A 27,415-nucleotide genomic window follows, 5' to 3' on the forward strand; every position below is an offset into this window, starting at 1 on the left:
GGAAATGTTGCGACCTGTTAAAGAATATCTCGCCCTGAGAGTGCCAAGGAGAGTGGTAGCAGTTAACTTGTGGCAGTCTATACGGGCTACTACCGATTGCTGTGTTAGGCTTAAGAACAGAAAATATGAAAAATCTGCGGTGATCAAGCACTTCTTATTAAATGTATCTGAACATACGAGAATTCTGACCCACGTTTCGAACTATTGACACACTGTATTAGTAGGCCCAGATTTGAATAACCGGAAGACAGTGAAATATGCGAGCATTATGACCTAAAACGTGTATAAATAAAATATGACTTTATATTAGTTTATTTTAAAACATTCATGTTGATTTTTGTATATAGTCTGTAATAAAAAATCCGCTTCTGAACAAAGTGTGCCGGCCGGAGTGGCCGAGCGGTTCTAGGTGCTACAGTCTGGAGCCGCGCGACCGCTACGGACGCAGGTTCGAATTCTGCATAGGGTATGGATGTGTGTGATGTCCTTAGGTTAGTTAGGTTTAAGTAGTTCTAAGTTCTAGGGGACTGATGACCTCAGAAGTTAAGTCCAATAGTGCTCAGAGCAGTTTGAACCATTTTGAACAAAGTGTGAGTATAGTAGTTACTTTTTGTAGTGTTTGAAACCATCTGTCACTTTTAAAATATCTGTATGTGTCTGAAAAAAATATGAAGTACAGCGAAAACAATAACATCTATCCAGACAGCAAAACCCTGTTTTTACTACTGCACTCTACTTGTCTGCAGTATTCTGAATTAGTTAACTAGTCCTGGCACTCTTCAGCGCTGGATCACAAAGTGCGTTTCCAGATTTTCCATTTTCAAAGATCTACGGTTGTCGCTGAGAATAGTTTCGCACCTGGAAAAGCTCCTCACTACATCACAGAATAACTCGGTGTCCGCAAATGTTGTGGGATTCTCAGAAAGACTGTCACTAATTTTTCGCAATGTAGAATATCCAGGATTCCGCTGGAGAACACTTGGCAATTGTTCATTTCGTCAGCCACATGACCACAGTCTCGACCCATCTCACTCTACAAATGTTAGACAAAATCCATGGCGTCACACAGTTGAATACCAGCAGGTTCCAGTCGTGTGATGTCTTTTGATACCACTGCAAAGTTGACTTTGATGTATGTAAAATTTCCAGACAGGGTATCTGTAAAGACCTCTTTCACAGTTTTTATAGTACTTCATTCATTGTTATCAAGCTCAAAAAAATAATCTTTATTTTGGTGTATTTGATGCACAAATACTCAACACCATCAAGCTAAGAGCCCCATCGTTTAAGAAGAAGCTGATGGGGGGGGGGGGGGGGAGGAGGGAGGGATAGACAAGGTGCTTGTTCCTTGAATATCTGCACTCGTAGCGGATCTTTCACATACATTTTCTTGCCACAGGAAATGAAATTGTCGCATCAGGGTAATTTGATCGCAACTCTTCTCAAACTCCGTTGACGCATGTGCAAGGCAAGTGACGTACGCTTTACAGGTGTAGAAACGCTTAAGCCCCTTGGATACTTAAGCTATGTATAAAGCACGAACTGCTACTGAAGCAAAACTGTGTCTCTGTTTACATCATCGGGCCACAGTAGCTTCATAGAGTCGACAAAGAAAACAGCAGTTTTCGAGTTGTGTACGCTCTCGAGAGTGTCTCACGTTTGGAGGAACACTTCTCCAGACCCGTCAGCTTTTAGAACACTTAACAACAAAATTTGCAACATAACGCCCGCCCACATCGGAGGTTTCATGTATGGACTCCTATACCTCACGGTCACAACACTAATTTGCACTCGTATTTTGTTCAGCATCTCCTCGTTCCTTTCTCATTGTAGATTCACCTGTAACGGGATGTATTGTGTACTTCTCCAAGAACTGTCCGAAGCGTGGATTTTTGAGGTTCTCCAGTGGGATGTTGCAAGTCACCATCATCTCAAACAAATCGTTGAAGAATTATTGGATAGTTGAAGATGGACCTATCTACTCGAATAACAGCGTTTGCCTGCTGTCATTTTCAGCACTTTTTTTCAAACAGGTGCCGTGTTTGGCGATATTACAGTGTTGTTGCACATTAAAGCGTTTTTCTACACTAACTTCAAATAGTTTACAAAATAATATTTCCCCGTCAGTGCCTATGAACTTCTTTCGAAAATCACGAACAAACGTCGCAACTTCATACTGTTAGAGTACTTTACTTTCGGCGTGTTGAACCAGACTGGCTTTGTATTCAAAGTGAATAGTGTGTCCACATGTGCGATGGTTATTGCGTCGGGAGCCGCCTTTGTTGGCTTAGAGCGCGTTTTGTCGGCCCTGCGCAACACTGTCAGCAAACCGACCATTGCGTCACGCTGGCTGCCTGCTTCAGTCCTGCTAGTCGAAGCTTTGTAATAATTGTGTTTATTTGTGACAATATCACCTGAAACATTTTCAGGAGAGTAAAATTTTCCGGTTTTTATTCTTTTGTCCTTACAGATACGACAAATATATACATTTTTTGCAAAAATTGGCCGAAGTATGATCTCTTAAGACAAAAGTTGACCAAAATATGACCTGTTACTAGGAAGATGTAAATGTGACCTTATATGCACAATAAAACGCATTTTTCTATTTTGGAACACCTGGATTCGTGCATAAATTGTTGTAAAATTCACCATAAAGTTCAGGAAAACACATGACTTCCAATTAAAACCCGGGCCCTATTGATTAGAGGCGTAGTGGATATCAGACCCTTTGATTTTACTTGAATAAAGACACCGGCTATGCTCTTAGCAATGCATGAAAGTATGCACCTAATAAAGAAGGAGCGCAAAGGTAGTCTCACCGTAGTTTACCGCCTGACGCGAGTGCTAGGACTGCAAGCGAGATCGTAGTGCAATCTGGAGAGGTAGAGGGCGCCACTTCATTTCTGTGTTGTGATCAGCGAATTAGATGCCGTCCTGTGGGCCTAAAAGCGGGAACATCACCAGAGTCACAACATTCAGACCAAGCTCCTGACGTCGATGACACAGGCAGACATCGAAAGCTGGAGATTTCATCCGAATTTCGAGCTCCATTAATCGAGGACTTTTCACTCAAAAGAAATATGCCTGGTCGAAATTTCATGACGGCCTATTCGCGGGCTACTGTAAATGATTCATTCGTTTACAGAGCTCTGTATTTTCAAAAGTATTATATGTTCAGATATGAGTGGTGTATGAAGTATGAATAAAACCGTAAACTCGCCAACTTTGCAGTTTGCATCCTACAGACGTTATGTGGGTGTCCCCTCTGATGATACGACACACGTCCAAGCGGTACTCAAATGTTCGTTCCATACTTTATGTAGGAACTTCCTGTGAAGGGTCACCACAGCAGTACTGATGTCGTCTCTCAGCTGTTCCAGTGTTCCTATGAGTGGGGGTACGTAAGCACAGTCTAGAAGGTATCCTCAAAGTAAAAGGACATAAGGCGTTAGGTTTGGCTAACTGGCGTGGTGGGGGGGGGGGGGGGAGGGGGAGCCACATCATTATCACCACTATGTCCCATCCAGAGATTCGGAAGTTCATTGTTCAGGTAGCAACGAACATCAGTGCGCCAATGAGGAAGTCTCCCTCTTTTTGGAAGATGATATTCCCGGAATCAGCTGTCTGTTGTGGAAACAACCACAACTACACCATATCGAGGTACGAGCGACAGACTTCTCACAGAAGAAAAGGTCCCACGCTGCTATGTCTGGGACTTCGCACAAAACCATTAATTTTCGGCGAATCTCTTTCATGCGCCACAATATCATGAGGATTTTGTTCCCCACACTCTCACATTGCGGGAATTAGCCTTGCAAGATAAGTGTAAGGTTGCTTCGTAGTTGAATATTAACTTGGAGGCGAAATCTTCATCGTCAAGTGCTTCCAACATTGCGATGCAGAGTCCCAACATCGTCGATACCATAGCACAATGTTCACTTTACATGGCGGTTCTTTTCCATAATTGTTTGTCACTGCACGCTTCACTGTTATAATCAACTCGTAATTTCGAACACACACAAACTCTTTTCTTGGTTTGTCGCATTTTTTTCAAGCTACTGGACTCGTAACGTCAACTGAAGGGCACAATGCAAACTTGGAGAGTTTACGGTCCTATTCATGCGTCAGTCCTATTCGTACATGTAGTACGTTGGAAAATATAGAACTCTGAAAACGAATGAATAATTCGTAGTAGCCCTGTGTGTACAATCGCCTGTGTATCTCATCAGGCCCCATCGGCGACCTACCGCTAGCTTTGTGTGCTATTGTTGGAGTCACAAATGATGGCAGTGGAGTGTAGGCTAGTTTGCGCATTCAATAGTGTTCTGGGCGCCTGGCTGTGAATGTCGTACCCAGTGCGACCACTGAAACGTGAGCGTAGTGAGTCATTTAGTGAATTTTTATGTCGTTTGTTGCTAGTTCTCGGATGATGGTGGCGGTACGCGACAAACTCAACACACACAAGCAAGTGAGAGGCATAATTTGCAGGGTACTCGGTAACATCGAGCGCGAATCACTTGTAACCGCGTACCGCAGCTGTCGCTCTGAACCGGCAACAATGCAGTCCTCGTCTTTTTCTCGACCTGCGCGAACCGCGATCGTTCGGGATTAGGATTGGTAAAATAAGGACCCTGTCTGTGGAGCGTATGAAGTGAGTGAGCGTGTGGCGGTGGTGTTGCAGAAGCAGCCGGCCTTCCAGATGGAGTGCGGAGTGTCCGCGGCGTACTCGGCGGCCAACGGCAGCTCACCGAACGGCATCATGGCAGACGTGCGCGGTGAGCGCAGCCCGGCCAAGTCGGGCCTGCACGTGCACTTTCCCGAGAAGGGCGAGGTCAAGGAGCGCCGCGAGAAGTTCCTCACCGCCAAGTACGGCACGCACCAGATGAGCCTCATCCGCAAGCGCCTCGCCGTCGAGATGTGGCTGTACGACGAGCTGCAGAAGCTCTACGAGCCAGCGGTGAGTACCAGCCACTGCATGCTTCTTATTGCCTCATAACGCGCGCATGCTGCCTGTTGTAACAGCATCGGGAACGAGTGGGTGAAAAAACATTCCTGACTGTTCAAACGGACGTGGCGCGGCCGTTTCTCGTGCCAACGTCAACCAGTCAGCTAAACCAGGGCCTCCGAACGTGTGGTCCGCGGACCCCTTAGGGGTCCGCCGGCTCTTTCTAAGGGGTCCGCGGCCACCCTTCATCAAATCGTGTAGAATAATGAGTAAAATTATTGAATAAAAATGTGAAAATCAAATTCATCACCTTTTTTGCGTGTGAAAAACGTGTACTTTTACTTCAGGTCGTATTCCCAAGCAGCCTTTGCGGTTACTAAGTGAGAACGCATTCACAGTTTAGTGCCGGAGAATGCGGCTTCTCTGATCGACTGTTTCGGGAGTCGTTTGTGCGCCGGCTCACGGCGGTAGATGCGCTGAAACCTTTTACGCATGCGCGGAGCGAACTTTGTCGACCAATCACAGCGCTCGCTGACACGTATGGGGCCCCAGGCATCATTAAATGTTAAACTTGTTTTGTCAGTGCACTACCTATTTCGTAAGTCTATTTTTGAGCAGTTTATTACTTCTAATATGGATCGGTGGCTGAAGTCAGGATCATTGAAGAAGGGTGCAGTTTCTCCATCGCCTTCACAGCAAGTGAAGTTTCCATTTGAAATGAATGAGGAGGGAGGACGATCAAAGGAAGAACGATCACGAGATATGCATGCTTCGGAGGAAGGCACCTCCAACGTGTGAAATGTCAATTACCAAGTAATTTTAATCAGGCTATAGTGTGTTGAACAAAGGGAGTAAATCAACTAGTAAGTGTCTGGATACAGTGGATCGTTAATTTCGAGTTGTTTTCATTCATCTCTAAACCAAAGACTATTGATACTTCGAGAGGGGGGGGGGGGGGGCGGCGGCATTAGGAACATGGAACTTGCATTAAGAAGCTTTCAGTTCCCATGGGTTTCGCTCTGAAATTTAAAGTTACTGTGCTCTTGACTGACTATGGATCCGCCATGGATTTTCGACTGAAGAAGGGGTCCACCAGCTGAAAAGGTTGGGAAGCCCTGAGCTAAACTATCCTACAACATTGCTGTCCGTAAAATGTCGATGTATCGTTTTGTTAAAAAGTATCGATAAACGAAACCGATACTTCATTTTCGTACATACGATATATCGATATCTAAATGGCAGTATCGAATCCCGATATTGTTATTGTATATTATATTTTTTTCGCAATATTTGATAAATATTTAGAATTGTCCTTTTGAAATTGTAATAGTACAATATTTTACTTTCCTAGTCTGAAACAGTCTTACTACTTTTTGTGCTTCCATCACGTCCAGCCTTTCTCTTTGACCGTGTGAACCAAGTGCAAATGGCACAAAGTAGTAGACCGATTGCACTGGTGGCGGTATGAGTGGAACAGATGTGAAGAAATAACACAACAGTAGCGTTAAAAAACAATTTTTAACGCAACTAGTGTGCTATTTCTTCACATCGGCATTCTTCAAAAACAATTGCTGACGATCATGAACAAAAATCTAAGTGACAAGATTGGTCTTTGCGGGTGCGGAGATATGTGAAAGGAAATGCTGACTTAATCGGCGCTCGGCCCTAGTAACAGAAACTGCAACATTTAACTTCACCACGCAATTTTGGCACTACACCTGTTAGGTCGCTGGCGTTTACAGAAATAAAAAAAAAAAATCAGGGAAATCGACATGGAGTGTTCCGGACAGATGTTATGACGAAACCGAATGACGGGCCCATCGGGCTCCTTTTAGTGTGCCAGTTGCACGCAGTTACGATCGTTAGCAAAGTGGCTATCACCAAGCGTTAACGTACATCGTTTTCCTTTCGATTCTTGCTCTAAGGGGGATAAGTACGTTACTAGTTGGTTCACGAGCAGAATATCTAATAACAAATCAGTACTTCATTATACAGCTCTAAAACCGGTAGTATATTTGCAATGTGCAGCCCGTATTTTTATAGGCTGGTACGTCGATATTTTTTTGTCGATATAGCGACACATTTTTACGATACATTGAGGTGTTTTTTTGAAATAGCGATGTATCAGATTCCCGATATTTTAAAAAAATATCAACAATCCTACCCTACACACGCAACAACCTGCTGACAAATTGGTAGTGTGTAGGCGCTTTGGCCAACCGGCCGATCAACTTTCCTCGTCTTGCGGTGGGTTGGGTATAAGCAACCGACATCCATACCCACACTTTACCCGACCCTCAACACCACTTCACTCCAGTAACTGTCCCGTGTGTAACGCTGTTGTGCCAACCGCCCTTCAAAAGTTAGCCTTCTGCCACTGCGCGGGATTAAACGTTGTTCAAATATGGCTAACATGACAGCGTGAGAGGCGAACAAAACTTCGATGACACTGTTTCTGGAGAAGTTTGAAGAACACAAATGTTTGTGGGACTCGTGGTGCGCGGAATATAGCGATAGAGATGGTAGAAATGAAGCACTTCCTTCGTTTTTTATCGAATGCATGCTGTAATTGCGTAGGCTTCCGAGACCAGTCAGTTGACATAAAAGTTTCCTGAGTATGATATCGCGTCATAATGTAAACAAACTGTACTGGAGAAACCAACGTTTCGTCTACGGTTACATAGACCTTTTTCTGAGTCTTCTGGTGTGCCGTTCCACTCTTGAAAAGGGCGCGGTAAAAACGGAACACTTAAAACTTAGTGTGAACTTTTGACGTTTCTGTTGTTATATTACAATTATCACTTCACCTTATGTAGAGGGGCTTCAACAAAATATTTTCCCATTCGGAGGAGAACGTTCGAGTTTCAAATATCGAGAAAAGTGGTCACCATAACGAAAAATCACTTTGCTTTAGTAACTGCCACCTCAACTCGTGTATCATATCAGTGAATCTCTCTCCCCTATTTCGCTACAATACAGGAGAGGACGGCAAACGCAGACACTCTCTTCAGTAGATCTTTTGATGTTCATTCCATCGGTATTTAGTTGAATTTACAGCCTTCAGATTTGTGTGATTTATCGTGTAACCGAAATTTAACGGATTCCCTTTAGTACTCATGTGGATGACCTCACACTTCCCATTATATATGGTGAATGGCCACTTTTTGCGCCGTACAGATATCTTGTCTAAGTTATTTTGCAATTGGTTTTTATCTTACTATGACTTTACGAGACGGTAAATGACTGCGTCATCTGCAAACAATATAAGAGGGCTGCTCAGATTGACTTCTAAAACGTTTATGTTGAAAGGAACAGCAAAGGACATATAAAAGTTTGTAGGGGAACGTCGATTACTACGTACTGTGACCGTTCTGACAGGAAATCACGAATATAGTCACATAACTTCCTTTGACACTCCTCCTTCATATCTTAAAATGGAAAAAAATGACAGGTCCAGAACATCAATATTTACAGTGTGTTATCAGTTGAACGAACTGCAGGAACTACAATCAAGCGATTAAGATGGCGAGGAACAGATAATGATGGCTACATCAGCAAGGCATTACGTTTAGTTTCTGATGTATTGGTGTGACTTTCGCAACTTTCCAGTTTTGCTAGACTTAATGAAAAAAAAAGTGACCCACGCACATATCAGGTTTTATTCATCTACATCTACATTTATACTCCGCAAGCCACCCAACGGTGTGTGGCGGAGGGCACTTTACGTGCCACTGTCATTACCTCCCTTTCCTGTTCCAGTCGCGTATGGTTCGCGGGAAGAACGACTGTCTGAAAGCCTCCGTGCGCGCTCTAATCTCTCTAATTTTACATTCGTGATCTCCTCGGGAGGTATAAGTAGGGGGAAGCAATATATTCGATACCTCATCCAGAAACGCACCCTCTCGAAACCTGGCGAGCAAGCTACACCGCGATGCAGAGCGCCTCTCTTGCAGAGTCTGCCACTTGAGTTTGTTAAATATCTCCGTAACGCTATCACGGTTACCAAATAACTCTGTGACGAAACGCGCCGCTCTTCTTTGGATCTTCTCTATCTCCTCCGTCAACCCGATCTGGTAGGGATCCCACACTGATGAGCAATACTCAAGTATAGGTCGAACGAGTGTTTTGTAAGCCACCTCCTTTGTTGATGGACTACATTTTCTAAGGACTCTCCCAATGAATCTCAACCTGGTACGCGCCTTACCAACAATTAATTTTATATGATCATTCCACTTCAAATCTTTCCGCACGCATACTCCCAGATATTTTACAGAAGTAACTGCTACCAGTGTTTGTTCCGCTATCATATAATCATACAAAAAAGGATCCTTCTTTCTATGTATTCGCAATACATTACATTTGTCTATGTTAAGGGTCAGTTGCCACTCCCTGCACCAAGTGCCTATCCGCTGCAGATCTTCCTGCATTTCGCTACAATTTTCTAATGCTCCAACTTCTCTGTATATTACAGCATCATCCGCGAAAAGCCGCATGGAACTTCCGACACTATCTACTAGGTCATTTATATATATTGTGAAAAGCGATGGTCCCATAACACTCCCCTGTGGCACGCCAGAGGTTACTTTAACGTCTGTAGACGTCTCTCCATTGATAACAACATGCTGTGTTCTGTTTGCTAAAAACTCTTCAATCCAGCCACACAGCTGGTCTGATATTCTTTGTTTATCAGGCGACAGTGCGGAACTGTATCGAACGCCTTCCGGAAGTCAAGAAAAATAGCATCTATCTGGGAGCCTGTATCTAATATTTTCTGGGTCTCATGAACAAATAAAGCGAGTTGGGTCTCACACGATCGCTGTTTCCGGAATCCATGTTGATTCCTACATAGTAGATTCTGAGTTTCCAAAAACGACATGATACTCGAGCAAAAAACATGTTCTAAAATTCTACAACAGATCGACGTCAGAGATATAGGTCTATAGTTCTGCGCATCTGCTCGACGACCCTTCTTGAAGACTGGGACTACCTGTGCTCTTTTCCAATCATTTGGAACCTTCCGTTCGTCTAGAGACTTGCGGTACACGGCTGTTAGAAGGGGGACAAGTTCTTTCGCGTACTCTGTGTAGAATCGAATTGGTATCCCGTCAGGTCCAGTGGACTTTCCTCTGTTGAGTGATTCCAGTTGCTTTTCTATTCCTTGGACACTTATTTCGATGTCAGCCATTTTTTCGTTTGTGCGAGGATTTAGAGAAGGAACTGCAGTGCAGTCTTCCTCTGTGAAACAGCTTTGGAAAAAGGTGTTTAGTATTTCAGCTTTACGCGTGTCATCCTCTGTTTCAATGCCTTCATCATCCCGGGGTGTCTGGATATGCTGTTTCGAGCCACTTACTGATTTAACGTAAGACCAGAACTTCCTAGGATTTTCTGTCAAGTCGGTACATAGAATTTTACTTTCGAATTCACTGAACGCTTCACGCATAGCCCTCCTTACGCTAACTTTGACATCGTTTAGCTTCTGTTTGTCTGAGAGGTTTTGGCTGCGTTTAAACTTGGAGTGAAGCTCTCTTTGCTTTCGCAGTAGTTTCCTAACTTTGTTGTTGTACCACGGTGGGTTTTTCCCGTCCCTCACAGTTTTACTCGGCACGTACCTGTCTCTACGCATTTTACGATTGCCTTGAACTTTTTCCATAAACACGCAACATTGTCAGTGTCGGAACAGAAATGTTCGCTTTGATCTGTTAGGTAGTCTGAAATCTGCCTTCTATTACTCTTGCTAAACAGATAAACCTTCCTCCCTTTTTTTATATTCCTATTAACTTCCATATTCAGGGATGCTGCAACGGCCTTATGATCACTGTTTCCCTGTTCTGCACATACAGAGTCGAAAAGTTCGGGTCTGTTTGTTATCAGTAGGTCCAAAATGTTATCTCCACGAGTCGGTTCTCTGTTTAATTGCTCGAGGTAATTTTCGGATAGTGCACTCAGTATAATGTCACTCTATGCTCTGTCCCTACCACCCGTCCTAAACATCTGAGTGTCCCAGTCTATATCTGGTAAATTGAAATCTCCACCTAAGACTATAACATGCTGAGAAAATTTATGTGAAATGTATTCCAAATTTTCTCTCAGTTGTTCTGCCACTAATGCTGCTGAGTCGGGAGGTCGGTAAAAGGAGCCAATTATTAACCTAGCTCGGTTGTTGAGTGTAACCTCCACCCATAATAATTCACAGGAACTATCCACTTCTACTTCACTACAATATAAACTACTACTAACAGCGACGAACACTCCACCACCGGTTGCATGCAATCTATCCTTTCTAAACACCGTCTGTACCTTTGTAAAAAATTCGGCAGAATTTATCTCTGGCTTCAGCCAGCTTTCTGTACCTATAACGATTTCAGCTTCGGTGCTTTCTATCAGCGCTTGAAGTTCCGGTACTTTACCAACGCAGCTTCGACAGTTTACAATTACAATACCGATTGCTGCTTGGTCCCTGCATGTCCTGACTTTGCCCCGCACCCGTTGAGGCTGTTGCCCTTTCTGTACTTGCCCGAGGCCATCTGACCTAAAAAACCGCCCAGCCCACGCCACACAACCCCTGCTATCCGTGTAGCCGCTTGTTGCGTGTAATGGACTCCTGACCTATCCAGCGGAACCCGAAACCCCACCACCCTATGGCGCAAGTCAAGGAATCTGCAGCCCACACCGTCGCAGAACCGCCTCAACCTCTGATTCAGACCCTCCACTCGGCTCTATACCAAAGGTCCGCAGTCAGTCCTGTCGACGATGCTGCAGATGGTGAGCTCTGCTTTCATCCCGCTAGCGAGACTGGCAGTCTTCTCCAAATCAGATAGCCGCCGGAAGCCAGAGAGGATTTCTTCCGATCCATAGCGACACACATCATTGGTGCCGACATGAGCGACCACCTGCAGATGGGTGCACCCTGTACCCTTCATGGCATCCGGAAGAACCCTTTCCACATCTGGAATGACTCCCCCCGGTATGCACACGGAGTGCACTTCAGTTTTCTTCCCCTCCCTTGCAGCCATGTCCCTAAGGGGCCCCATTACGCGCCTGACGTTGGAGCTCCCAACTACCGGTAAGCCCACCCTCTGCGACCGCTCGGATCTTGCAGACTGAGGGGCAACTTGTGGAACAGGACAAGCAGCGGTGTCAGGCCGAAGATCAGTATCAGCCTGAGACAGAGCCTGAAACCGGTTCGTCAGACAAACTGGTGAGGCCTTCCGTTCAGCCCTTCGGAATGTCTTTCGTCCCCTGCCACACCTTGAGACGACCTCCCACTATACCACAGGTGAGGGTTCAGCCTCAATGCGGGCAGTATCCCGGGCAACCACAGTCGTAGTCCGATCGGGGGATGTGTGGGACGAGCTGGCCGTCCCCGAGAAACCCCCATCCGGACCCCCACAGTGATGCCCATTGGCAACAGCCACAAGCTGTGTGACCGAAGCCAGCACTGCTTGAAGCTGGAAGCGAAGGGATGCCAACTCAGCCTGCATCCGAACACAGCAGTTGCAGTCCCTATCCATGCTAAAAACAGTTGTGCAAAGAACGTCTGAACTAATCTACAGAGAGCGCAAACGAATCGACACAAAATTTAAACGGTTATCAAAATACAAGATTGCGTAGTAAATGCAGTAAATGCTGCTACATGCGCACTGCTGACATACTGATCGGCGGCGGAAGGAGACTACGCGATTTTACACTATTCAGGTACTAAAACGCGATGCTACAACTCTCAAATACTATAATACGCCCGAAATTTATGAATTAAACAATGCAAGTACCAAAAACACGCACAGAAATTAAGAATTAAACTATGTAACAAATGAGTGAGCTAGGAGTATACGACTTGCTGCTGCAGCTGCTTATCCAACGGCGGCAGGGAGCTTCCCTTGGGAAGCAGTTGTGCCCAGCGACTGTATTTATTTCAAGTATTAAACGGTACAGCAATCGGTCGCATGTCTATCGCATGTCGCCAGTGCTCTCTCTTCAGCGAGAGGCCGCTTCTGCCGTGGTGCGATCCGAGTCAGAGGACAATTGGCTGACTTCGTCTCACAGGCCTCGCTTTTCTTGCCGGCGCTTGTCGATACCCCGGAACACAAAGAACCTGTCACAATAAGGTAACATGCATGTGTTATTAAATATACAGTGGTGAAACCTTTAATTGTGAGTCAGCCATAAAACGCATACCAGTAATTGTAATTTAGAACATCAGAACCTCTTACATATGCATATAGTTCCAAGTGGACCGTTTATGTCAAAGACAACACAGCTGGCGTCCGTGTGCGTCATGGCACTCTATAGCGCATTCTTTACATGGATGATCTATTAACAACAAGTGTGAAATTTGACAATTAGTGTGTTTTATCATTTTAATTATTATTTCACACTTTTTAAAAACCCATGTAGTTATTACAACTAGTGTGGTTGTAATGAAAGACAGTTACTAACGCCTTACAGTTATGCATGATAGTAGCTGTGTGAACTAACCAGTGACATCGGTTATTGGTGTACTCTTCACAGTTCATCATCGTTTAAGAAATACGAACCATCTTGTTCAAAATAAATAAGTTTATAAAATTTTTGTTAAAACCGTGGTACTTACTGAGGAAGGGATTGGAACAAACGAGAGTTGTGTTACAAGTTATTGTACCAGCAGCGGCATGTTAAAAGAACCAGAAATCTTTCTGCTTGAAAGTGTCATCTCTCATAAGTTTCACATAAAAACATAATTTACACAGTTCGGTGTTAAAACAAACTTTCAACTACGTCATCTAGTAATGTGGGAAATGCATTATATTTGTCTCCAGAAACTTTGTACTACTATACGTTTTAGAATGACTTTAATCATAAGTAGGGTGTTATTGTCAGATCTGTGCGCCTGTTGGGATCGATCCATAGGAGCCGAATCTCAGTGATTTTAAAATAGTCCCCGAGATTGGGATCGTCACATGGTCATCAGCTTGTTTAGCAGTGTCTGCTCTACGAGACGACGTCTGATGGCAAAAGATTTCATTCTCCTCCAACGTCTTCCCCTGTCGCATGGACGAAGAACTAGACAAAATCGGTGCACCTTACCACCTCTCAAGAAGGTGGAGAGCGAAGTTAGATATTTATGTCGCGTAGTTACGATATGTTCGCTACACCTGATTGCCATAGCAAGCTTTGTAGTGGGACATTCAGTTCTCTACACATCTGCCCTCTGGAAAGGATTTTACAATGCTATTTTTTTTAATTATCCGTATCACAAATTTCACCATAATTTGATTGATTCACATTTGAAGCTTACGCAACTGAACACTTAATAGCACATGCGTGTTACCTTATTGTGACTCATTCTTTATGTGCTACTGGCCATTAAAATTACTACACCACGAAGATGACGTGCTACAGACGCGAAATTTAACCGACAGGAAGAAGATGCTGTGATATGCAAATGATTAGCTTTTCAGATCATTCACACAAGGTTGGCGCCGGTGGCGACACCTACAACGTGCTGACATGAGGATAGTTTCCAACCGATGTCTCATACAAAAAACAGCAGTTGACCGACGTTGGCTGGTGAAACGTTGTTGTGATGCCTCGTGTAAGGAGGAGAAATGCGTACCATCACGTTTCCGACTTTGATAAAGGTCGGATTGTAGCCTATCGCGATTGCGCTTTATCGTATCGCGACATTGCTGCTCGCGTTGGTCGAGATCCAGTGACTGTTAGCAGAATATGGAATCGGTGGGTTCAGGAGGCTAATACGGAACGCCGTGCTGGATCCCAACGGCTTCGTATCACTAGCAGTCGAGATGACAGGCATCTTATCCGCATGGCTGTAACGGATCGTGCAGCCACGTCTCGACCCCTGAGTCAACAGATGGGGACATTTGCAAGACAACAACCATCTGCACGAACAGTTCGACGACGTTTGCAGCAGTATGGACTATCAGCTCGGAGACCATGGCTGCAGTTACCCTTGACGCTGCATCACAGACAGGAGCGCCTGCGATGGTGTACTCAACGACGAACCTGGGTGCACGAATGGCAAAACGTCATTTTTTTTTTTTTTTCGGATGAATCCAGGTTCTGTTTACAGCATCATGACGGTCGCATCCGTGTTTGGCGACATCGCGGTGAACGCACATTGGAAGCGTGTATTCGTCATCGCCATACTGGCGTATCACCCGGCGTAATGCTATGGGGTGCCATTGGTTACACGTCTCGGTCGCCTCTTGTTGACATTGACGGCGCTTTGAACAGTGGACGTTACATTTCAGATGTGTTACGACCCGTGGCTCTACCCTCCATTCGATTCCTGCGAAACCCTACATTTCAGCAGGATAATGCACGACAGCATGTTGCACGTCCTGTACGGGCCTTTCTGGATACAGAAAATGTTCGATAGCTGCACTGGCCAGCTTATTCTCCAGATCTCTCACCAATTGAAAACGTCTGGTCAATGGTGGCCGAGCAACTGGCTCGTCACAATACGCCAGTCACTACTCTTGATGAACTGTGGTATCGTGTTGAAGCTGCATGGGCAGCTGTACCTGTACACGCCATCCAAGCTCTGTTTGACTCAATGCCCAGGCGTACCAAGGCCGTTATTACGGCCAGAGGTGGTTGTTTTGGGTACTGATTTCTCAGGATCTATGCACACAAATTGCGTGAAAATGAAATCACATGTCAGTTCTAGTTTAACATATTTGTCCAGTGAATACCCATTTATCATCTGCATTTCTTCTTGGTGTAGCAATTTTAATGGCCAGTAGTGTATGTTCTATAGCACTGAAGGTCGCCACACACTGGCCGAAATCTGGATACGCAATAAACATCATTTGCGACTGGTTATTACTTGACGCAGACACGTTGTGAGTTAGTGCTAGACGTAGGCCGCCTTCCTGCGGTGAGTGATGTAGCTTCCTGGCGCCTGTGTTGTAGGGGCCGGGGCTGCGCGTCCACCTTGCCCGGCGCCTTTGGAAGCAGGCGCCAGGCTGAGGGCTGAGGTCGGCCATTGTGCCGCTAATTGCGCCCGCCGAACAAAGGCCGGCAGCCGGCTGCGGAGGTCGCCAAAGGCTCAAACGTCGACACCCGGCTCCGGCCGGCGCCTAATTCTCCACGACTTTCGCCACCGGCCGGAAAGAAAAGTCCCTCGCTAATTACGAACGGTCACCGCGAACAGAACAGCTGTCTAAGGGGCATATCCTGTTCTGATGAAAAATTAATTGCCGTCCTAAAGCTGATATGGCCATGCAGCTGATATGGCCATGCGCGTGGTCGTAGTTGTGTGGCCCAGAAACAAAAAGTGGAATTAATTAAATAAACTATTTATTATTCCGTATATTAGCGCAATTACTGCATCCAGTGTCTTGTGTTAAGTACTGTTTATTTTCTGTGGGTAACTGTTCTCAACATTACCACGGGACTGACAGCTACGACCGAAGTAGTGGTGTGAGGCTCACGCAGCGACCACTTGTAATTCCGTTCGCCCCCATCACTACAAGACTTGCTATGCTTCAGTTCCAGGCTGTCCTCGGGAATTTTTTGTTGCGTTCTACAATATCTATATTACTAAACGACTAAAACAGTGCCCTGTTTCGGTTGCAGATTGCCTATATAACAGCGTCCAGAGGCAACAAAAATTGATTTTCACTGTTTCATATAAGTATTGACCGAATTTAAAAATTAAAATTGCTGTCTTATTCTAGTCATTAAAGGTATAATCGTTAAACTTTGTACGCAGTAAATCAAGTATTCAAGCTAGAAACGGTGTATCCGTCTCCAGGTAGCGTAATTCATGGCACAAAAATTACTCAGACAATATTAACAAATTATGCAATAAATTGCAGAGAACTCTGCAAGCTACTTCGCGAACTCTAACAAACTTTACACATAATTTCAAACGTTATCGAATCTCTTACTCGTTGAAACCCCCCCAAAATAATGAAAAGATAAATGTTTATCGCAAACTACATTGTCGCTGTTCATACGCTGGAATTTCAGCATCAGAATTACGTTTTGATGTCTTATTTCTTTACTACTAACTGTATTTGCAACGTGGGTTTTACGCCTTCAAATACCACACCGAAGCTTTTCATATTCTCACAGTCACTACACGCAAGCTATCAATCCTACAGAAATTACTAGCAAGACCTTTTGTAGGAAATAGAATGTATTTAAATTTTATATTGCTATAAGCTTTCGCTAGAGGCCTTAGTTTTTGAATTAATCAAGAAAAACATAACAAAAATTATCTTCAAACTGTTTTTTCTTGAGTAAGTCGAAAACTGTGGCCTCCAGCAAAATCGTATCCCAGTACAAAATGTAATTAAATTAAATTTCCTGCAAATAGATTTTGTTCGTTTTTTCTGTAGGATTCAAAGTTTCCGAGTAGCAGGCGTGAGAACTTGAAAATTTCGCGCCTGGTATGTGAAGGCGTTGCGGGTTTGCATAGAACCCACAAGTAGCTTCTGCTGGCGCACCATACATACTACTAAATATACTCGCAAAATTATATCATTGTACGACAGATAAATCACAAGATATGTTGTCATGAACATTGAGATGCAAGAAAAATTAGCTTTTCGCAAAACGGGCCACAAATTTGACACCAAGCACTATGTGCCGAAAGATCTTACATTAAGAAATAAAGGGTTACCACTTTTTTGTTTACCAGTTTCGTTTGCCTCTTTTATTAGTCTATGGGTAAGTAATCCCAAACTAATAAAATCAACGTAATTAGGTTTTTGCATCTTCGATATAAGTACTCTACGTGCTTAACCTCAAATATGTAACACATTAACTATTTGTAAAATAATCAGACTTTTGACGCTGTTTTTTACATGATACTTCGATACTTCAAAGAATTTCGGGGAGGGGGGAATTACTGATCCAACATAGCTCACCTCGTAGGCCTCCATCACAAATTATTTACGTGGAAAATGGGTTCACCAACAGCTAATTCCTCAAGTACTCGATTTTTAATGTACTTTTGGTAATTTACGCAGCATTCGGTAACGGTGCAGGTAGATTGATCGACGTAGCAGCTTTCGCGCTCACAAGTAATCTTCTTAATTCCAGGGAGCCGGAGACCGAGGCTGTCCTTCAACCTTTTAGGTGGTTGGAAAATAACCTTTATGCCTCTTCTCCCTAGGACACTATATATTTTGCTGTATATGGCACCGCAGAATGGAAGCAGCACGTATGATGATATTTGATGAAAATAAATCTTGTCGGGCGCTTCGACAGAATGGGACCAAATAAAAATAATTATTGTAGTAGAAATTATAGTGCGTTACAGCAAATGCAACTGGGACAGCGGCTATATAATCTTAAAGGAGACCAAACAACAATCGGATTTTTGTAGTTTTTTGTATTTATGATCTGTGAAGTTCAGAATTCAGATATCAGTCACACAATGTAGTTCGATGCAACTCTCAAAAATTCTCGAGAAAATCGATTATGAAGTATTTCAGAAAGGTGTTAATACCCTGAAGTAAGATCTATTTCTCGGCAGGCAGTATAGGACTGTCATCCAGTACTTGCTTGCCACGTAGATGGACAGGGTTCGAGTTTGGCCCATGCTAAATTTTTTAACACAAACGAATGATCTACGTGCAATGCCGTGGAGAGTAAAGTACATAAAGATGAAAAAAGATCCGTGAAGTTTTTCTTTAATTGAAACAAACGTCATCAATAATCACTTATTAAAGATAGGTAATTAAGAATTTCCTTGTAATGAGAACTGTATTTTTGTGAGTCATATGTAATTATAAATAAGAAGACGTACATTTTTTCCACATACACGACAATCCGGCATGTGTTAATTAGCATATTTGACGAATTTTATATTTAAATTAGTGTGAACGATAAAAATGAGAAACGTAATGACCGAAATGGGACTCGAACCACCAACCACAAGTCTCGAGAGCTAACGCTTTCTTCTATCTATATTCGTTTTACGCTTCAGTGTAATGCTCATAGAACATGCACCTTTTTTTTTAAATTTCATCGGCCGGGAATCGAACCCAGCACCGCTCACTTCGCAGACGAGCACTCTACAACAGAGCTAGTGCTTCGAAAAATTAGCTTGTTAAAGACTTTCAGAAAACTTCAGAATTTTAAAGTCCATTTCATCGAGAGTTTTTGAGAGTTACATCTAACTGCTTTGGGATATTGGTGTTTGAATTCTGAACTCTACGTAATATAACTATAAAAATTCGATTGCCGTGTGGTCTGCATATTGGTAGTGCGCGGTAGCGAAGTTTCTACACGGAGAAGACACAGATATGCGCCTGATTCTTCATGTACCTCAGGAGAGTTGGCGCTGCCTGTGCAGTTATGGACACTGTTGCGGCATAAAGGCAAGTGCCAGAACGCCAGTCAGAAACGAGAGTGCTGACAAGGGAACCTCCCCATTGCGCCCCCCTCAGATTTAGTTATAAGTTGGCACAGTGGATAGGCCTTGAAAAACTGAACACTGATCAATCGAGAAAACAGGAAGAAGTTGTGTGGAACTATGAAAAATTAAGCAAAATGTACAAACTGAGTAGTCCATGTGGGATATATGCAATATCATGGATAATGTGAGCTCAGGAGCGCCGTGGTCCCTTGGTTAGCGTGAGCACCTTCCGAGTGTGAGGTCCTTGGTTCAAGTCTTCCATCGTGTGAAAAATTTACTTTATTTTCGCAAAGTTATGATCTGTCCGTTCGTTCATTGACGTCTCTGTTCACCTAATAAGTTTAGTGTCTGTGGTTTGCGACCGCACCGCAAAGCCGTGCGATTAGTAGACGAAAGGACGTACCTCTCCAATGGGAACCGAAAACATTTGATCGCAAGGTCATAGGTCAATCGATTCCTCCACAGGAAAACACGTCTGATACATTCTATACGACACTGGCGACGGCACGTGCGTCACGTGACAGGAATATGTTGTCGACCCACCTAACTTGTACACTTAGCGAATGGGTAAAAAGATTCTTCTACCTTGCCCGATTTAGGTTTTCTTGTGGATGTATTAATCAGTCCCAAAAAAGTGATCGCATCGGACGGACAGACGGACAGATAATAATTGTCTGAAAGTAAATAATTAAACTTTTCACTCGAGGGAAGACTCGAACCAAGGACCTCTAATTCCGCAGCTGCTCACGCTAACCACGGGACCACGGCGCTCCTGAGCTCACATTATCCTTAATGTTGCCTATCTTGCGCATGGACTATTCAGTTTGTATATTTTGCTTGTTTTTTCCATAGTTCCACACAACTTCTTCCTGCTTTCTCGATTGATCTGTGTTCAGTTTTTCAAGGCTCATCCAATGTGCCAACTTATAACTAAATCTGAGGGGGGTTCGATGGGGAAGTTCTCTTGTGAGAGAGCTTTTAAGAAGACGTCAACCAATTGCGCGCTGACCGACACCTTTCCAGGATGACAACGCGACGGCAGCGACCTCTACGCGGAGTGAATATAAGCACCGCGCCGACTGGTCGCGGTCCACTTCTACAACAGAATCAAGATTAGGAACTGCAAGACCAGCGACTTAGGAATTGTACAGGGTGTACATAAAGCCCGGGAACACTTTCAATCATGTATTGCACAATAACCAAACATTGTACAGATGTCATACATATATCATTTTGAAGAGAATCCAGGAACCTTTTTCTTTTTTTTTTTTCCTATTTCCTTTTTTTTTCATGTGTATCGCCACAGCATAGTTTGCTAATTTGCCGATAGTCAGCGCTAGTCGCAAACATGGCGAGTTCAGGTGCGGAGCGAGCTTTCTGTATGTTGGGAGTTCGAAATGGCCTCCCCGATCACCAGATCTCACTCCATGTGATTTTTTTCTGTGGGGATTCATTAAAGATCTGGTGTATGTACCGTCTTACCACGTGATGTAGCAGAGCTCCGGGAAAGAATACGGGAAGCGATAGTCACAGTCGACGATCCCATGCTGCGACGGGTATGGCAAGAATTCGATTACCGCATGTCGAATGTCTGTAAAAAAAAAATTCAGAGTTTCTCTTCAAAATGCAATATGTATGACATCTGTACAATTTTTAGATCTTGTGCAATAAATAATTGAAAGGGTTCCCGGATATTATGTGCACCCTGTATATACTGAAGAGATTTCTTATTTGCATGTCGCCCTGTGTTTGCGATACTTCGGTGTTATTGTCAAAGTTAGGTATTGTCATTGATCATTTCGTGATAAAACTCATTAATACAATTTGCTTGAACGTTGTCTAACTATCCGAGAAGGCAGGCTTCCTAGACCCCACATATCTGGCGTCAAAGCAGGATTTCTTCACTGTCACTGGAACATCAACATCAAGAATTAGTTCGAACGTTTGCAGAAGTAAATAAATTTCCAAAACGAGTGTTTCGAGAAATAAAAAGAAAGCTATTTATACAAAAATATACTATCATTGTTTTTGTGAAAACTTAAAAAGCTTCACGTATGGTGCGTAGTGCGGCAACTAAACTTTCTGATTTCAAAACGCAGTAAAACCCTTTTTATGACTCCGAATTGTTCTTATTTCTTTAGTGATGTGGATAGGAGGTAATATTTAGTTTTGCACAGTTCTGAAAATATCAGGAAGGTTGCGTCCTTCATGGTGGTGTGGCAAAGTTACGTCCTTGTTTGACATGCGCGCCATTCAGACTGTAGCGTTCGTAGCGCGGCAGGAGTGGTCGCATCGGACAGGCGTAGCTCTCAAGTGCTCTTCTCTTCCTGGGCAGTTACCATCACATGTTGAAATAGTGAGGAGCGTGCGTTTGCCGTCGAAGCATATTCTCTGATATCGTACTCCAGCGCGCCTTCCGAAATCGCTTCAATGAAGCACCGTTAGACAATGTTGCGGACTGGAAATCAATTGTTACATGGGTCACTACATTCAGACACACCGCGAGAACGACAAGACTGGAGCCCCTCGGCCGATCAGATCACGTGAGAACATCGAGGCAGTGAGAGCTTCAATTTGTAATCCCCACGGCGTTATGCACACAGGCTGCGTCTGCCATTGGACTTTCGGATCGATTAGTGAGGCAAATTCTTCACGGTGGCCTTCATTACCATCCGCACAAGTAGGCGGTTGTGCAGGAACTCTCCAAACGCGACTTCACTTCTCGGGGGGAATGCATGTAAGGCACTTCTGGAAAACGTTGCTAAGGACGCAGTTGTTGTTTTCAGTGATGAAGCCAATTTCCACGTGACTGAACGCGTCAACAAACAGAACTCGCGGTACTGGGCCGGCACCAATCCCCGAGAATTGCAGCAGTGGCCTCTGCAGTCACCTAAAGACAAAATGTGATACGCAGTTTCCTCGAGTGTTATTGTTGATATCTGGTGGTAAAAAAGAAAAAGAAGAAAATTGGGGACACAGTGACAGTGAATTCAGATCGGTATATGAATATGTTGGAGGATTTTCTTTTTTCATGACTTGATGAACTGGACTTAGGGGACATTTGGTTCCAAAAGGACATAGAGACGGCTCACACTTAAAGGGCATCAGTGGCTGTTCTGAGGGAACACTTCCCACAGAGCTTCATCTCAGTAAAGAGCAATTTCTAGTGGCCAGCGCGCTGCCCCCGATTTGACTTCTTTGCGACTTTTTAAATTCTTTTTTATTTTATTTTACTTTTTTTTTTATTAATCCCACGTCTATGTGAACAGTCCAAGCACCCTACCTGACCTAAAGGCCAAAATTCGGACAGAAATTGCCAACATACCCGCTGTCATGCTGGTAAGAGTCACGAGAAACGCCAGAAATCGGCTTCGTCAGTGTATGGTCAATGGGGGGCGTGACGTGCCTCATAGGATTTTCAAAACTGTGTAAAACAAAACTTTAGGTATGTACCTACAATATTAAAAAATAAAAAGAATTCTGATCCATGAAATGGGATTCATTGCGTTTTAAAAACAGGAAGTTATGTTACCGCACCTTTTATATTTTATAATGAAAAGGAGCGTACTGCTGTTTCCGGAACCTGCGGCAGCTGCGGTGCATGAATTGTTACGAAAATTATGTGCAGTGTGACGAACTGACCTGAAGCCCGGTGTCGGCCATTAGTTCTCCGTTATGATTACGTAACTAGGATCGAATGCTCAATTCAGCCGGCATTACTATTGACAGGCTGCCAGAGAAGTTGGAACTCCATGAACAGACAGCCTGGTCGATGTTCCGCGCCCTGCAGGTGCCGTTTGTCACTGTCAGCGCCAGCGGGGTCGCTCTGTTAGGTGCAAGTGTCGGCAATCACTGTAAGAGCCTTGCCACTTCCAGGTTGCCCTTCCACAACTCCCTTCTCACTGTAACAACCCTCTCTACCAACGACAGCCCCTTACCTCATAGGATATTGACCTGCTCGTTGTTTGTTAATGGGATATGGAAGTGTGTTACCACGCAAATATGCGATCGGCAAATTAAGTCAGTCATTTGATTAATCGTCTAACTACATTGCTGGCAAAAAATATAACACTCCCAAGGACAAGGTCAAGGTCATTTCATTGACAAGTGAGGTGACAGGTAGTTCATCATTCTATGAGGGGCGTTTAGTAACTCAACACATTTTTTTCTTCGGGCAGTTTCGGTTGAAAAAAATGCGAAATTTCTTTGTCGGGCATCGTGCAATATTCCTGCTTCAGCCCTTACAGTTTCATGAAGTTCCGATAGGTGGCGGACTATACGTAGACTTTAAAATGTCGTCTGTAATTGAGATGCTCTCCTGGCAGAGAGCTGTCATTGGTTTTCTTTTCGCGGAAAACAAGAGCATCGCAGACATTCGTAGGCGCTGGCAGAATGGCTACTGATACCTCGCATGAACAAAAGCACGTTGAGTCGTTGGGCGAGTCGTCTGTTATCGCAACAAGGTCACGCAAATCTGTCCTATCTCCCGTATGCCTACGGGCTGCACATAGCTGTGAATCTTGCAGTGTCGGAACGTTGGGACGCTCTCGTTCTAGCTGATCGAAGGATCAGAAACATCTCACTACTCAACTGGGCCTCTGTTGGTAGTGCTGACAGAGTCGTCCACCAGTTTGGGTACTCAAACGTGTGTGCTCGCTTGGTAGGAATAGGAGTATATAATAACAAATTCAGACCAAGTGAAAGCATGTCACAGTAAAGAGCGCATCAATACACAGTGCACACCTCTTGCAGAAACGCAGGTGTTTATTCTCGCATGCAGACGATCATAAAGGTGTCTAATGGCACCCTCCGAACGATTGTCTCAAGTGTCTTGCGCCTTATATTGCAACTCGGCAATGGTACTTGCAGTCTCTGGAGATTCCGTTTAATCATGTTCCATATGTGTTCATTTGGCGAGAGATTGGTGATCTTGCTGGTGATCTTGCTGGTCACAGCGCAGTTGTACACCACGAAGAGCAAGTTGCCTCGCTGCAGCCGTATGTTGACGTGTATTCATTGCCTGCTGAAACAGCTCATCATCTTCCTGTCCAAGAATTTCAGTTGCACGTGGATGACAGCCTATGTAATTTAGCGATCACTGGCTACTTTACCCTTCAGGAATACCAAATGCGATAGCGAGTGTTACATGGTGCCCCCCCCCCCCCCACCCCAACACACACACACACACACACACACACACACACACATCATGAAGCCTGGCTGGGATGGGACATGAATGCCATGGGCCATTGCACTCTGGAATAGGCAGCTCACGAGGTCTACCCAATACATCGTACGTCCATCACTCGTATACAGACAGAACTTGCTGCCATCACTGAAGACAGCAGAACGCCGTTTCACTCTCCAGACAGCTCTTTCACGACGCCAGAGTAGCTATGCGTGGCGGTATCGTGGTGTTAGTGGTAGTGTAGCCAGAAACGTAGGTAATCTTAGACGTGCTGCAAACAGACGGTTTCCAGTGGTCCCAGATGACAGCAGATGGAGCATTTTCCTGTTTTTCCTCCCTCGATGATGTTTGGTCGGCCACCGCTGCTCGAACGGTGCACCGAGTTTGACGTGCGCTTGTACTAAGCGGTGTGAAACTAGTCTACGGGTGTGAGAATGCTCTACAGACATACCACAGATACAGCGTTTCCAACGTGTTCAATAATCAGTCCATGTGTCCATCCAGCTTCCCACAAGCCAAAAACGCGACCCAATTGAGACGACTGAAGCTGTTCAACAGGAGTACGTATTTGGCGGTGAGGCATGTTTGTATCGTAGAACAAATTTTGCAAACACTGTGCTTCTAAACTCAACACAGTTACTGCCTGCAGACTGAAAGCAGAAGGTAGACAAATAGGCATCCTGCGCCCCACCTGATCGCCGATGACCGTGATAAATGAATCACTGATACAACAACTCATCAGTATGGACGTATTACACGCTAGTGCCCCTGAACGTAGTCCTCGAGGGTGTTGCATTTTTGTTCCGCCAGTGTCTTACCATGTGGTATTCAAAATTAGGCTTGATGGCTAGTCGTCACAAGCTGTGAAATGTAAGGAGCACATGAGAACAGTTGTAGGGAAGGCCAGCTAGTATTTCTGTCGTGTAACCCACTTACAGAATGAGTTTTGCTTTGGTCACGTATAAACTCTTATCATTGCTGGTTGTTGTTGTTGTTACTATGGTCTGACTCTTGTAAGGTAGACGATCGCTGAAGAAATTTTCAATCGTCCATCACTAAAAATGCAGATGCTAAACCTCTACAGGTCTATATTTTGGAGCTCCTATATTTTCCTTGCCGTTGGTGGGGAGACTTGCGTGCCTCAGCGATACAGATAGCCGTACCGTAGGTGCAACCACAACGGAGGGGTATCTGTTGAGAGGCCAGACAAAGTTGTTCCTGAAGAGGGGCAGCAGCCTTTTCAGTAGTTGCAGGGGCAACAGTCTGGATGATTGATTGATCTGGCCTTGTAACACTAACCAAAACAGCCTTGCTGTGCTGGTACTGCGAACGGTTGAAAACAAGGGGAAACTACAGCCGTAATTTTTCCCGAGGGCATGCAGCTTTACTGCATGGTTAATGATGATGACGTCCTCTTGGGTGAAATAGTCCCCCATTCGGATCTCCGGGCGGGGACTACTCGAGAGGACGTCGTTATCAGGAGAAAGAAAACTGGCGTTCTACGGATCGGAGCGTGGAATGTCAGATCCCTTAATCGGGCAGCTAGGTTAAAAAATTTAAAAAGGGAAATGGATAGGTTAAAGTTAGATATAGTTGGAAGTAGTGAAGTTCGGTGGCAGGAGGAACAAGACTTTTGGTCAGGTGAATACAGGGTTATAAATACAAAGTCAAATAGGGGTAACGCAGGAGTAGGTTTAATAATGAATAAAAAAAATAGGAATGCGGGTAAGCTACTACAAACAGCATAGTGAACGCATTATTGTGGCCAAGATAGACACGAAGTCCACGCCTACTACAGTAGTACAAGTTATATACCAACTAGCTCTGCAGATGATGAAGAAATTGATGAAATGTATGACGAAATAAAAGGAATTATTCAGATAGTGAAGGGAGACGAAAATTTAATAGTCATGGGTGACTGGAATTCGGTAGTAGGAAAAGGGAGAAAAGGAAACGTAGTAGGTGAATATGGATTGGGGGTAAGAAATGAGAGGAAGCCGCCTGGTAGAATTTTGCACAGAACACAACTTAATCATAGCTAACACTTGGTTCAAGAATCATAAAAGAAGGTTGTATACATGGAAGAAGCCTGGAGATCCTGACAGATTTCAGATATATAATGGTAAGACAGAGATTTAGGAACCAGGTTTTAAATTGTAAGACATTTCCAGGGGCAGATGTGGACTCTGACCACAATCTATTGGTTTTGAACTGTAGATTAAAACTGAAGAAACTGCAAAAAGGTGGGAATTTAAGGAGATGTGATCTGGATAAACTAACTAAATCAGAGGTTGTACAGAGTTTCAGGGAGGGCGTAAGGGAACAAATGGCAGGAATGGGGGAAAGAAATACAGTAGAAGAAGAATGGGTAGCTTTGAGGGATGAAGTAGTGAAGGCAGCAGAGGATCAAGTAGGTAAAAAGACGAGGGCTAGTAGAAGTCCTTCGGTAACAGAAGAAATGTTGAATTTAGTTGATGAAAGGAGAAAATATAAAAATGCAGTAAATGAAGCAGGCAAAAAGGAATACAAACGTCTCAAAAATGAGATCGACAGGAAGTGCAAAATGGCTAAGCAGGGATGGCTAGAGGATAAATGTAAGGATGTAGAGGCTTATCTCACTAGGGGTAAGAGAGATACTGCCTACAGGAAAATTAAAGAGACCTTTGGAGAAAAGAGAACGACTTGTATGAATATCAAGAGCTTTGATGGAAACCCAGTTCTAAGCAAAGAAGGGAAAGCAGAAAGGTGGAAGGAGTATATAGAGGGTCTATACAAGGGCGATGTACTTGAGGACAATATTATGGAAATGGAAGAGGATGTAGATGAAGATGAAATGGGAGATACGATACTGCGTGAAGAGTTTGACAGAGCACTGAAAGACCTGAGTCGAAACAAGGCCCCGGGAGTA

The 27,415-nt window shown here is 44.1% G+C and overlaps 1 protein-coding gene across 1 annotated transcript in view; it reads left to right on the forward strand.

Moving 5' to 3' along the window:
- LOC126092431 (protein phosphatase 1 regulatory subunit 14C) overlaps nt 1–27,415 on the forward strand; it is a 564,089-nt gene that overhangs the window by 18,925 nt on the left and 517,749 nt on the right. The window contains exon 2 of the mRNA XM_049908030.1: nt 4,682–4,957. Within this exon, the coding sequence (XP_049763987.1) occupies nt 4,700–4,957 (258 nt within the window). The 5' untranslated portion in view covers nt 4,682–4,699. The remainder of the gene's footprint in view (nt 1–4,681; nt 4,958–27,415) is intronic.

The sequence above is a fragment of the Schistocerca cancellata genome, chromosome 7, assembly GCF_023864275.1.
Source record: "Schistocerca cancellata isolate TAMUIC-IGC-003103 chromosome 7, iqSchCanc2.1, whole genome shotgun sequence".
Lineage (NCBI taxonomy): Eukaryota > Metazoa > Arthropoda > Insecta > Orthoptera > Acrididae > Schistocerca > Schistocerca cancellata.